This window comes from Syngnathus floridae, chromosome 5, assembly GCF_059516105.1.
Source record: "Syngnathus floridae isolate MCC-2025c chromosome 5, RoL_Sflo_1.0, whole genome shotgun sequence".
Lineage (NCBI taxonomy): Eukaryota > Metazoa > Chordata > Actinopteri > Syngnathiformes > Syngnathidae > Syngnathus > Syngnathus floridae.
In genome coordinates this window covers 20,230,382-20,245,052 of record NC_142417.1, presented here as the reverse complement: position 1 = coordinate 20,245,052, position 14,671 = coordinate 20,230,382, and the positions used below count along the sequence as shown (strand labels likewise).

Below are 14,671 nucleotides of genomic sequence, written 5' to 3'. Positions count from 1 at the left end.
GGTATTGAAGGTGGTCCGTGAAATTGGAAACGGAAAATCCATCTATTTTCTGTACCGCTTGTCCCCGAGGGGGTCACAGGCATGCTGGAGCCTGTCCCAGCAGTCATCCGGCAGTAGGCGTGGGACACCCGGAAGTTGTTGCCAGCCAATTGCAGGGCACACAGAGACGAACAACTGTCCGCACTCGCACCTATGGGCAAATTGGAGTGCTCATTCGGCCTACCAAGCATGTTTTTCGGATGTAGGAGGAAACCGGAGTATCCGGAGAAAACCCATGCAGGCACGGGAAGAACATGCAAACTCCACAAAGGGAGGGCCAGAGGTGAAATCGAACCCACACCCTCTGAACTGTGCGGCAGAGGTGCTAATCAGCACGTCACCGTGCCGCTACAAATCGAAAATAATTGTAACAGTTATAAAAATAAAAAAGATTCATTATTTAGACTAGATTTATTTTCCAGCAATTTTTTTTTAATCGCTTACCCATCCAAATTATGTCAAATGTTGCTGAGATTCCCAAAGTAGATGCAAATAAAAACCCTGTATAGGTCTATCCACCTTCGCTGCAATATAAAATAATATTTCGCCAAAGCAGTTATCCCCAAGTTGCTTCTTGGTTATAAGGGTGGTCCCTTGGACAAAACCAGTTGAAAACCCCTGATCTATGTGATTAACTGGGGTGTATTATGTTTCCCACTTAAGTTTTCTTTTTTGTGTTAAGGTGGAGCTAGAGCTGAAGGACCAGATCAGGCTTTTCAGGGAACTGACAGGTCACCTGCCTTATCATATGGATGGACATCAACATGTTCATATATTGCAAGGCAAGTCAAGTATTGACTTTGTTCTCATCTGTCTCTCGATCCCTTTTTGCATTTCAAATTTAAAGTTGCATGCTCTGCGACTAGCTGCGACCAGTTCAGGGTGGTCTGCCTTCCAACCGAAGTCAGCTGGAGTAGGTTCCAGCAACCCCCTGACCCTGAGCTGGATAAGTACTGTTGAAAATGGATGAAATTAAAGGTTGCCTCTGTCACTTAAGTTTTAAGAGAGGATTATTACTATTGTATAGCTGTTGCCGTCTCGCTCCCTTCATGGGGTCTCGTTGCACAGACGCATAAACGTACAGACTGTACAATTATTCTAGCATCTGCTCTACAACAAAATAAATATACCAAATAACATAATGACCTAACATGAAGCGGAGATACATTGACCTCAGTACATACAAGTACTATGTAAGTAAGATGGTAATGTTGCGTATTTTTTTCTTCCAAATGGCTCTTCAGAGTTTTTGTTGCTTAAATTAAAATAAAATTGCCTAATTTATTAATTGTAAAAGGTAAGATCATGCGTATACCAATGCAAAAACAACTAGAGCTGTGAGCACCAATAGACACTTTTGTACCCACTCATTTGCACCCACCCTCGTGTTAAATGCTACCATATAATATATTGACTCAGCGCCATCTACGGGTTAACTCAAATACTGCGTTTTTTTAATGCATTGGATAGTAGATGTTTTATGCGGTTGCTCACAAAATATCAAGCTTGGGAATGATTTTATTGAGGCATAATTGCAACAGCGATGCTTTTGTCTGTCAACAGTGCCTTGTATCAGAGCCAACCGTTAGGTTAAGCCCACATTGCAGGATGTGGTCTAGTTACGGGAAGTTATATAAGAAATTATACAGTGCGATTACAAAATAGCGCATAAGAGGCAGAGACATTCTTCCGACTTAAAGCTTACATATCACGTTTATAAATTCTTCCGTTTTACATTTTACTCATTCAGTTGTGGTCTATATAAAGTGGAACAGCGATGCTTTTGTCTGAATTCCTCGTTTTGATAGCATCACAGGTCCCTCTGAGGTGTGGCTCAGAGCAAGCCATTTTCGTGCGGTCTCTTTAAATCTAAATGAGATACTTCACACCCCACTCCCTCCAGGCCACGAGATATACGCCCCCCTTTCCAGTCGGATGTATTTGTAGTTTTTTAGCCGAGGTAGCGTTTACCTGCGCCACAAACTTTTTGATTGATTAAAAGATGTCAACGGGAGAAAACTTGTCGATGCATACATAACACGTCACAAAATAAATCCCCTCACAATATTTATCAACACATCATGTAAACAAGCACTGCAGTCAAGTTAACCTGTAAGATAATGCTAGCATTTATTTATCTATTTATTGTTATTCTGCATGTGGTAGAAATGGATCTACTACATATTTGCTCAGAAGAGTGTTTATGCCATCATGTTGCAAAAGCATGACTTCTGTGAGTCCTGAATAATATGTTTTGAAAATCAGTCATTAACAAATATTGATATTTTGACATTTATACTGTATTACATATTACAGAAAGAAAAGGAAGGGAAAAAGTCATTCATGGCTCTTTCTGGTGTTCAAAAAAGTTTATTTTGGAACCCTGATTTGAAAATTAATAAATATTTATCTTTTCACATACCCGTTTCATATTTTGGTAGAACAGTCGTCATTCGTAGCTATTTTCTCTGGTGGTTTTAGGAACAATCTTCCAACTTTTTCGGTGCCCTCTGTTGATATACTAGCACAATCAAACTTGTCACCCAGATGGTGCAATACCATTCATATAACAGTTGCCATGATGACAGAGGTTTTAGAAACAAAGGCGACAGAGGTTTTAGAAACAAAGGCAACCCAAAATTAGGTGACCGCTTCTAGGTCTTAATTGAGGGAAACCCCTGAATACTGTACAGAACCTTTAGATCAGCGCAACCAGAAGTACTTTAATGCCTCTTTTGTTAATTGTAGATGCTTGCCTGTGAAACGATATTGTCTATTGATCTTAATTTATGATCTTGTGTTGCAGAGGTACGCGAGGTGTTTGCACAGGTCCTGTCAGATCACAGAATTCCATATACTCGTGTTCCAGTGGAGCAGGGTTTACACAGCTGCCAATGGCTGCCAGCACATCTTAAAAGTTTCTACGCACAGGTGGAGAAAGACGCTCTTGACTCCATCCCTGTTTTCAAGCGTTATGGAATAAGGTGTGTGTGAGGATTTCATTTGGATGGTGCATGACTCCCCTAGAATCTAGGGTTCACCAACACGGTGCCCACGGGCACCAGGTCGCCCGTGAGGACCGCATGAGTCGACCGCAGGACTGTTCTAAAATTAGCTCAAATAGCGGCACTTGTCAGTGAGCTGTATCTATTTATTTTACAGTCAAACCGCGGTTTTCGAATGTCGCGGTTCTCGAAATAATTGGAATTCTAATAAAAAATTTGAGATTTTTTTGCTTCGGTTGTCGAAAAAAATTCGGAGGTCGAACCTCGTGAGATGAGCCGGGAGGATCCGAGAAAACCCGACCGCGCGGCCCGGATGCTGACTGACTCCGTTGTTGTTGTATTTTTGTTACTTTGAGGATTGTATTAACCCCTAATCATGCCTCCAAAGAAAGCAAGTGGGAGCAGTAAAGCCATCCTAAAACACAAAGACGCTCTTAAAGCGATGCGACAGTGAGCGCCCGGCGCGCTGCGCTTGCGCGATCGGACCAAATTAAGCTCCCTGCGCACTGAGGTCCACTTAAATTTTGGAAATACATCAGGACTTTAAAAATATTTTCTAAATTTTAGTGACGGCTCTGTCACAATAATGCGACCAGCGCGGTGCAGTTGCGCGGTGGGCGACGCGCTACGGTTGCGCGTTCGGCGGTGCGCTGCAGTTTCACGATCGGACAAATATGCGCAAATGAAAAAATGCTTAAAAAAGTTGGGTTTTTTTGTCTTGAACCGGATTAAATTTTTTTCCATTATTTGTAATGGGAAAAATAGATTCGGAATTCGACCGATTCGCTTCTCGAACCGCCTTCTGCAATGGATTGTGGTAAAAAAAACAAGGTTTGACTGTATTTTTGCTATTCTTGTTAAAATCACACTTGTGAACTGGAAATGACAATAATGACACATAGTGAAAGCCAAATTGAGCAAATTTGCTATTTCAGAAGTGTGTGTCAAACTGGTAGCCCTTTGCCTTAATCAGTACCCAGAAAGTAGCTCTCGGTTTAAGAAAGGTTGGTGACCCCTGCACTAGACCAACCTTAAATAAATATTCATTCATGTCTATGTTCTATGTACGCCATAAACTTTCATCTTACATAAACCCCAATACCCGATACCCATAGCTTTCCTAAAAAAATAATTAATCCATCCTTTTTCTGGACTGCTCCTGTTAGTATTTTCTAACAGGGATGGTACCATGTCACATTTGGACCGTGAGCTCTCTTTAACCTCCGTGGATGGAAGTCTGGGGCCGGCGCTCGGCCGGGTAGCTCTCCGGGGACGGTAGATGGGGCTCGGACATGGCTTTTACGCACGCCCGGTCCTGCTCTACGGAGCTCTCTTTCACCCCCGTGGATGGAAGTCGGGGGCCGGTGCTCGGCCGGGTGGCTGTCCGGGGACGGTGGATGGGGCTCGGACATGGCTTTTACGCATGCCCGGTCCTATTCTATGAATCTATGGAGCTCTCTTCCACCTCCGTGGCTGGAAGTGCCACCTCCGGGGATGGAAGTCCACCTCGCCACACCCCTGAAAGTCCACGCCGGTCCTTGGGGCCGTGTGGCGGTTAACTATTTATGTTATAGTTATTTGATATATTTTATTTTGTGTAGCAACTTGTATATGTTTTTATCGTTACAGTTCAGTAGTTGTTGGCTCGTTGAACTCTTGTTTTGTGAAATAAACCAAACCCACGTCTTTCCTTGTACTTTGTTAACGCTACAATATAGTTATATACTAGATCTGTGGAATAACGACGAGGCTGACGTCAGGGCGCACGCGCGGCGTTGTTGACAAAGGACAAGGAATTTGATCGATGGATTTAATGAGTTAGAGTGACACAGATGGTTTGATATCATTGCTTATATAATAGTTATTTGATTTATAATGTATATATCGTTATATGGGTCTGTGGAATATTTTGAAGTGCAAGCGCCGTCAGCGGCGCGCACCCATTGTTGACATAAAGGACGATGGATTTAATGAATTGGAGTGACACAGATGGTTTTATAAACGTGTCATTTAGGTAATAGTTTTTTGAATTACTCTGAATGTTATGCAGGCCCGTTCTCAGCTCTTCGTTTGTGTTTATGTCACGTTAGCATACCTATCGTTTAGCCTGTTGTTGCTCGTTCATGTCTGTTCTTGGTGTTGGATTTTGTCGAATAAATTTCCCCCAAAATGCGACTTATACTCCGGCGCGACTTATACGTATGTTTTTTTTTCACGTTATTGTGCATTTTATGTCTAATGCGACCTATATTCCGGAGCGACTTTTAGTCCGAAAAATACAGTAGTACATTTGTTTTTGCATGGGTGCAGTTGTGTGTGTGTGAGTGAGTGCTTGTGTGCTCGTGCGTGCCTGCCTTTCTGGCTGCCTGTGTACGCACACAACCCAAACTGGCATTGGTGAAGTGACAATTTTTACTTGATTTATTTCATATTTAAAATCTACGAACTTGGCCATTTCCATATGGGTGGGTGAGATTACAAAAACAGAATATCATGGGGGTTTTTTTACTTATAAAGAAATCTCTTTGATTTTATCATTGTTTGTTTTTTAGAAATAGAAATTAAATTACACATGAAGTAATAGAACTATTAGACAAATTCATGTACTGTTCATTATCCATCCATTTTCTTAACTGCTTTTTTCTCACGAGGGTTGCAGGCTTGCTAGAGCCTATCCCAGCTGACTTCGAACAGTAGGCGGGGGACACCCTGAACTTGTTACCAGCCAATCACAGGGCACACAGAGACAACAACCATCTGCTTTCACTCTCACACCCACGGGCAATTTAAAGTGATCAATCAGCCTACCATCCATCCATCCATCCATCCATCCATCCATCCATCCATCCATCCATCCATCCATCCATCCATCCATCCAGTTTTAGGAGGGACTCCCAGACTTCCCTCACCCCAGCCACTTCATCTAGCTCATCCCGGGGGATCCCAAGGCGTTCCCAGGCCAGCTGAGAAACATAGTCTCTCCAGCGCATCCTGGGTCGTCCACGGGGTCTCCTGCCGGTGGGGCATGCCCGAACACCTCCCCAGGGAGGCGTCCAGGAGGCATCCTGATGAGATGCCCGAGCCACCTCATCTGGCTCCTCTCAACGTGGAGGAGCAGCGGCTCTACTCCGAGTCGCTCCCAGATGCTTCTCACCCTATCTCGAAGGGAGAGCCCGGACACCCTGCGGAGGAAACTCATTTCGGCCGCTTGTATCCGGGATCTCGTTCTTTCGGTCACGACCCATAGCTCGTGACCATACATAGGTGATGGTTGGAGCGTAGATCGACTCGTAAATTGAGAGCTTTGCCTTTTGGCTCAGTTCTCTCTTCACCACGACAGACCAGTACAGAGTCCGCATTACTGCCGATGCTGCACTGATCCGCCTGATACCACGTATGTTTTTGGAATGTGGAAGGAAACTGGAACACTGTGAATTGCATATTTACATGCAAACTCAACGCAGGGAGGCCAGAGTCTGAATCAAACCCACAACATCTGCACTATGAGGCAGATGTGCTAACCAGTGCTTCTCTGTGCCACCGCATTCGTTGTTAATCTGTGATAATGAATACAGTAATAAATACCTTTTGTGTAGAAGAATACAAATTATAAAGCAGCTAGATATCTGAGAAAGTTTTGTTTTCAAGAAGTCCAATACAATCAAAATGGCAATTATCATGTGCACACACCTTGGCTGATATAAACAGCTCCTGGGAGCCAAAAAAACACTTTTATAAATAAAGATCATAATATAGTATATTGTAAAAAAATTAAAACTTATTAGTAGAAGAATTACAAAAGTCACCGGTTTGTCTCAAAGATGTCTAATACAATCAGAATAGCATCTGTCCTAAAATGCACGCAGCTTTTAAAGTCATGATAAAAAAAGCAGCCTATAAACACATGGTGTAAAAGTTAAAGGAAGTGCTGCTGCTGGTAGTTACAGTGAGCTATATTGAAATATGCAGTGCCTTGTGAATGTATACGACCTCCTTGAACTTTTTGACCTTTTCTTACAATTCAGGTTTCAAACAAAGATATGTTTTTTGTGAATATTCCACATCAAGTGGGACACATTCATGAAGTGGAATGAAATTGATTGGCTATTTTAAACTAACAAATAAAATAACAGAAAAATTTTGCGTTCAAAATTATTCAGCCCCATTGAGTAAATTAATTCTTGGTAGTGCCACCTTTTGCTCCAATTACAGCTGCAAGTCACTTAGGGTGTAACTCTATCAGTGATGCACATCAAGAGACTGAATTTTTTCCCATTCTGCAAAACAGTTCGAGCTCAGTGAGGTTGAATGGAGAGTGTTTGTGAACATCAGTTTTCAGTTTTTTACAGAGATTCTTAATTGGATTCAGGTCTAGACTTTGACCCAAACACACAGAATTCACTCTTGAATTCTGTATGTTGTCATGCCCGTGCCAGAGCACGCTCGGCCAGACACTTCCCTCAGTCACACTCCGTCGAATTCTTCCTCTTCCGTGTCTGAATTTAAGTTTTTTTGAACAGTTGAACGATATACAAAACAAACCTTGCACAATAACACGACATTGTTCAAACGTTAATGTGCATATTTACATATCCCTGTCCACGAATACGTCGAATTCTCCCTCTTCCGTGTCCGAATCGAAGTTTTTTTGAACAGTTGAACAATATACAATACAAACATTGCACAATAACACAACGTTGTTCAAACGTTAATGTTCATATTTACATATCCCTGTCCACGAATCTGTTGAATTGTTCCTCTTCCGTGTCCAAATTGAAGCTTTTTTGAACAGTCGAATGATATACAGTACAAACGTTGCACAATAACATGACGTTGTTCATACGTTAATGTGCATATTTACATATCCCCGTCCACGAATCCGTCGAATTCTTCCTCTTCAGTGTCCGAATTGAAGATTATTTTAACAGTTGAACGATACACAATTCAAACATTGCACAATAACACGACGTTGTTCAAATGTTAATGTACATATTTACATAACCCCGTCCACAAATCCGTCAAATTCTTCCTCTTCCATGTCCGAATTGAGCAGTTGGGCGAGTGCGGCATTCATTATGCCCGGGCTCCCTCTCATCTTTATCCGTGTCAGTGTCGCTGCTATTCCCTCGCAGTTTAGTCAGTTATTATTCCTGTACCACTGTTGAGATTAATTTATCAGCCCAGGCGTCCACAAGCCATTGGCAGATAGTGGCATGCATTTCATTTTGGCGTCTTTATACACACGAGTGGTGTTGTTGGACTAGGAGTAAGCACAGCATGAGACTCATACTATGAGTGTTTACCGCTATTACTTCAGTGACGCCCCTGACCACGGTTGCCATAATGCTGACCTTGTAATTTACTAGTCGTACTGAAACATTTTGGTAGAGCGCTGTGTACAACCAGTATGGATCAACAAATTCACCAATTGATCCATATATAAAGTGGCTCGGATTATAAGGTGAACTGTGGTTTTTTTGAGAAAATTAAAGGCTTTTAAGTGCGCCTTATAGTGCAGAAAATACGGTACTTTGCGATTTGTTGTCCATGTGCTTTGAATTTTTTGTTGTTTTCTCATGGCTCATGTTTTCCAGGTGAGCTCAGCGTTGACTTTTGTCAGGTGTTCGTTCATATACACGTTAGTTTTTATACGGTGGTCTTGTGTTTTCTGTTGGCAAAACTCATAATTACAGCTTGTTTTCTATTTGTATTCCTTTTGGGCAACAAGTGGCAGACCTGGATGCTGTCGTAGTCCACAGATATGTCTTTGGAGTTAAGAAAGGCAACTACTTGATGCTCAGTAGCATTAGCTTCCTGTTCCATGTCCTCACCTCCGTTTTTATCGGGCGACACGGCACGGGCATCTCTGAGGTAATTTACTAGTCGTGTTTTCGCAGAAAGTGATCTAATATTTATTAAACCAAGTTTCACTCTAGCAAGCGGATCTGGGTTATTTCCCATCAGAGGATTTCTGAATGAAATATATTGTCATCTAAGTCCCAATTTGTATTTGAAGTGACTATTTATGTATGCGGCAACAGATGATGACAGTAGGAATCTGACAGCTGTTTGCCGGCAACTATAAGTACTCTTATTGGGAGCTAGCACTGTGTCATAAAACTGGCCAGGGAAGAAGGCCTCAACTCGTGTCACATTATTCAAGATTCAAGATTCTATATTTTTATTGGCCATGTTTGAGCATGCCAAACAAGGGATTTGACTTCGGTACATCTCAGCCTCTGTTCAATATTTAGGTGACTAACAAAACTCAGGATATGTACGAGAATTGACAAATATTCTCAAACATCCCCTGATCTTAAACTCCCAGGAGGGCAAGGAAAAACTCAAAACTCCTACTAGGGGAAATGAGAAACCTTGAGAAGAGACCACAGATGGAAGGATCCCTCTCCCAGGATGACCAGGCTGCAATGGATGCAGAGTGGACACATAATATATACATAATATAGACAATTCAAAGATAAAGCGTCGAGAGCAGGATGTTATTGCACAGCACTGTCTCTGAGACTCTAAGAGTGGTGTGAGTTCATCAGAGCGACAGCCTGGGGAAAGAAGCTGCCTCTGTGTCTGCTGGTTTTGGCGTACAGTACTCTGTAACACCGTCCTCACCACAGGCTTAGAAATTTTTAATTTCTGGTTGTAGGCTGGGATCAGATGAACTAGACAGTGATCCGAGAGTCCGAAAACTGCACGAGGCACAGAGCGGTATACATCCTTTATTACGGTGTAGCAGTGGTCCAGTGTCTGTGCCCCTCTGGTGGGACATGTTATGTGCTGTCTGTATTTGGGGAGTTCGTGTGCGAGGTTCGCCCTGTTAAAATCACTCAGAACAATGATTAGTGAGTTTGGTAGTATTTTCTCCATGTCTGTTACCTGATCAGCCAGCAGCTGCGTGGCTTTGATCGCACGTGCGTGTGGTGGAATGTAAACAGCCGCCATGACGATCGAGGAGAACTCCCGTGGTGAATAAAATGGCTGGTAATTTATGAAAAGAGTTTCTAGGAGAGGGCTGCAAGACTCTTTCAACACCGTGACATCAGTACACCAACTTTCATTAATATAGAAACACAGACCACCTCTCTTTGCTTTTCCCGAGAGCCCCATGCTGCGATCGGCACGGATTAGCCTAAATCTAGGTAGCTGCACGGCATGGTCAGGGATGAGTTCGGAGACCCATGATTCAGTGAAGCACAGGGCAGCGGAACCGCTAACGTCCGGGTTCCGTGGGATGAGAAGCAGCAGTTCGTCCATCTTGTTCGCCAGGGAGCAGACATTTGCCAGATGGATTGATGGTAAGGGAGAACGGAACCCTCTCTGCCTCAGCTTCTCGAGGGCTCCGGCGCACTTGCCACTCCGCCTTCTTCGGCATGCTAGCTTGTATAACGCCGCCGCTCTGGCTAAAATCTCCGTCAAACAGTCTGGGTCAGAGAAAACTGGAGAGAAAGTACCAGGAGAAGACTGTTCGGTGTTTAAAAGTTCTTCTCTGGTAAAAGTGATCCGGGATGGGCAGCAGAAGACGCAGAAAACACACAAAGTAAGACAAAGTAGCAGAGAGCGAGTCACCGATGCGCCATCTCCATGGAAAACATATTAGTATATAGTGTTGCACTATGTATGTGTACTAAGTTTATCGGTCTTATCTACACACAGCATTGTAAGCATCCAGCATAGCACTAGTTACCGCAAGCTTTCACACTCCATACCCATTCTAGTAGTAGGTGAGCTAGCCACCTGTAACTCAGCCTGCTCTCATGTCCTGGAAGGCTCAAAGAGTAATGTTTCTAGAAAGAGTGAGGCCTGGTTAGGGTGAAGGCTGTCCATCCTCAAACAGATCGGGGCAGCCCCAAAAAGGCAGATTATTTACAAACCAGTCCTTTCTCTCTTCAGAAGCTTGCCAGCCTTTGGTTAAACGATTAGTAAATCTTGAGCAGATTATTAAGTGTCAATTACAGTCATAAAAATTACAATCAATCCCTTTCCATATTCACAGATGGCCAGACGTGTACCTGGGACTGACCACAGTAGGCCGGAACATGTCTGTCTTCAACCTTCGGCTGGCCCTCAGCCATGCCTTCAGTATGTCCTCCTGTGTTGCATCAAGTCCTGAAGAACGGGTGGTCACAGCAGAACTCATGGTACACCCAGGTTACCCCAGTCATTCACAAAAAGGTGGCTGTGGAGAAGGACCAGATGAGTTCTCCCAGTCAGATGATCGGCAACATGAGCTCAGTGTGCTTACAGACTTGTCACTGCTTGATATGTACCGCAAGGAAAGAGTGCAACTCTGTGCTTTTAAAGATTTTTGAGAATATGCCTTCAGTATGCATTTGTGAATTTGTGATGCACACCAATGGAATTTGCTGGCAAAGTTAACCTTTAACTTTTTCATTCCAAATTACATTGACAGTTGTTACTCTTAATAGTATATTAAAATGTTCTTACAACCTTAAAACTACAATGTCAATTTTTGGAGAAATCTCTAAAATGGTATTAGCAATATTAGAGATACAATATGACAATGGTTTTTAAGTCAACATGGCTTACCACCACTGGACTACGAATTGAGTGTGTGTATGTAATAATGCTGCGAGCGTTTTGAGTATAGGCTCCTATAGAATAGCGCAATATAAATCCATCCATCCGTCCGTCCATCCATCCATCCATTTTCTGCACTGCTTTGTCACCACGGGGGTAGCGGGTGTGCTGGAGCCTATCCCAGCCATCATCGGGCAGTAGGCAGGGGACACCCTGAACCGGTTGCCAGCCAATCGCAATATAAATCCAATATCAAAGTCAAAGTCAGCTTTATTGTCAATTTCTCCACATGCCAAAGACACACAAAGAAACCTAAATTTCGTTCCCCCTTATCCCACGGTGACAAGACATGGCCCACAACAGACAAACAAGTAAACAAGTATAACAACAGCGTGCTGAATAAATAATGAATAAATAACACAACAGATGAATAAATAAGAGGAGCAAAAAAAGGAGCAAGTGAGCGTACAGCAGACATTCCAGAAAATAGCGCAACAGTGCCGCACGCTACGCAGAAGGGGGTAGCGAGTTCAGGGTCCTAACAGCCTGGAGAAAGAAGCTGTTAGGGTTTTCCAGGTTATCTTTATCATAGGATTATGTTGGAATGCAACAGGTAATAAATACCTTACCTTGTCCTCCTTATCACAAGGTCGTAAAACATCCCCTGAGATGTTTAGACTAGAGAACAAGGGCTTTCTATTCAGCCCACTCATACCCCCACTCTGTTTCTTTTAATAAATATGCCCTTGCAGGAAGGAGGGTTCAGACCTCCATTCGAACATCGCTGCACGCACAGCAACGAATGGACTCTCCACCTGCAGGTGTCTAAAAGAACTTGCTTGTCTCCCGTGTGGTTCTTGCAAAATAAGTTGGAGTGAGCAACTCTCTAACAGAAGCTGTTGGCGAGTCTGGTGGTGCGGGAGCGCAGGCTCCTGTACCTCTTCCCAGAGGGCAGAAGGTCAAACAAAGAGTGAGCCGGGTGACTCACATCTCTCGCAATCGAGCTTGCCTTGCGGGCGAGATGGGAGGTGTAAATGTCCTTCAGGGAGGGGAGCGAAGCACCAATGATCTTACCAGCCGTATTCACTATGCGCTGCAGGGCCTTCAAGTTCTGTTCAGTGCAGTTACCACCCCAGACAGCGACGCAACTGGTGAGGACGCTCTCAATGGTGCCACGGTAGAATGTAGACAGGACTGCCTGAGGAGCACATGCACGCCTGAGCTTCCGCAGGAAGTACAGGTGGCGCTGAGCTTTCTTTGCCAGTGATGAGGTGTTTGCGTACCAGGAGAGGTCCTCACTGATGTGCACCCCCAGGAACTTGGTGCAGCTCACCCTCTCCACCACAGCACCGTCGATGATCAGCGGCAGGTGTTTTGTGTGACCCTTCCGGAAGTCAACAACGATTTCCTTGGTCTTGTTGACGTTCAGCAGGAGGTTGTTGTCCCTGCGCCACGTGGTCAGAAGGTCAACTTCCGACCTGTACCGAGTCTCGTCGCCCTTCGTGATGAGACCCACCAGAGTCGTGTCATCAGCAAACTTCACTATGCGGTTGTTGCTGTAGGTCGCAGTGCAGTCATGCGTCAGCAGGGTGAAGAGCAATGGACTGAGCAAGCAGCCCTGGGGGGCCCCCGTGCTCAGCGTGATGCTGGCGGAGATTTTGTCGCCAACACGCACCACCTAACGCCTCTGACAGAGGAAGTCCAGTAGCCAGTTGCAGAGGGAGGTACTGAGGCCCAGCTCGTCGAGTTTGCAGATGAGTCGCTGCGGCACAATGGAGTTGAAGGCAGAGCTGAAGTCCACAAACAGCAACCTCACATATGAGTCCTTCCTCTCCAGGTGGGTGAGGGCCGAGTGGAGGGCAGAGCAGATGGCATCCTCAGAGAACCGCTTGGCACGGTACGCAAACTGGAAAGGGTCAATGGTGGGGGGGAGAACGGATTTGATGTGCTCCATGACAAGCCGCTCAAAGCACTTCATGATGATGGGCGTCAGTGCCACGGGGCGGTAGTCATTGAAGCAGGACGGTGCAGGCTTCTTCGGCACAGGAACGATGGTGGCAGCCTTGAAACACGGGGGGACGATGGCCTGCTGCAGGGAAACGTTAAAGATGTCCGTGAAGACACCCAACAGCTCCCCAGCGCAGTCCTTCAGCGCTCGACCCGGGATGTTGTCAGGGCCCGCCGCCTTACGGGTGTCAATAGCGGCAAGCGCCCTCCTCACACCGTCGGCAGAGAGGCGCAGGGGCTGCTCGTGTGGGGGGGGAGTGGTCTTCAGCGGGCGAGTGCTGTTCAGGGCGTCGAAGCGAGCAAAGAAGCGGTTTAGATCGTTCAGCAGACGGACGTCGCCCTAACAGCTCCTCAGCGCGGGCTTGTAGTCCGTGATGGTCTGAATGCCCCGCCAAAGGCTACGTGCGTCCTTGCTGTCCTTGAAGTGGGTGGAGACCTTGCACGAGAACGCCTTCTTCGCTTCTTTGATGCCTCGGGACAGGTCGGCCCTCGCTGTCCTCAAGCCAGCCTCATCCCCTGCTCTGAAAGCCTTGTCCCTGGCCCTCAGCAGTCTGAGGACACCCCCTGTCAGCCACGGCTTCCAGTTCGCGCGAGTGACGACGGATTTTGAGCAAGTCACATCATCGATGCACTTTGTGATGTAAGAGGAAACAGAGTCAGTATACTCCTCTATGTCCGTCCGATCGTTGTAGGTGGCTGCCTGCTTAAACAAGTCCCAGTCAGTGGTGTCGAAGCAGTCACGAAGTGCATCGGAGGCACCCTCAGGCCACACCCGAACCCGCCTCCGAACCCGCCTGGATGCCTTTACCAATTGTCTGTATGCGGTCAAAAGCAATATATTATTATTGTTATTGTGTGAAGGCGATGGCCTTCACACATATGTTATTCTACACCATTCTCTATTATTATTATTCTTCTATTTTATTCCCGCCACTTTTTTGTCCCGCTTCTTCTTCCACATAATTCATCCGATTCACTCCGTTCCACTTTTGACGTATTCCAAATATTCACGAGATGAGCGCTTCCATTTTTCTCGTTCCGAAAATTTTCCGATTTCGCAAAATTCG

General features: G+C 44.9%; 1 protein-coding gene across 1 annotated transcript in view; it reads left to right on the top strand.

The window, feature by feature from the left end:
- The window catches only part of ydjc (YdjC chitooligosaccharide deacetylase homolog), a 45,877-nt gene extending 34,363 nt beyond the window's left edge, over nucleotides 1-11,514 (top strand). Inside the window, exons 4-6 of the mRNA XM_088377037.1 lie at nucleotides 722-821; nucleotides 2,846-3,023; nucleotides 11,053-11,514. Of these exons, the coding sequence (XP_088233163.1) occupies nucleotides 722-821; nucleotides 2,846-3,023; nucleotides 11,053-11,368 (594 nt within the window). The 3' untranslated portion in view covers nucleotides 11,369-11,514. The remainder of the gene's footprint in view (nucleotides 1-721; nucleotides 822-2,845; nucleotides 3,024-11,052) is intronic.
- The last annotated feature ends 3,157 nt before the right edge of the window (nucleotides 11,515-14,671 follow it).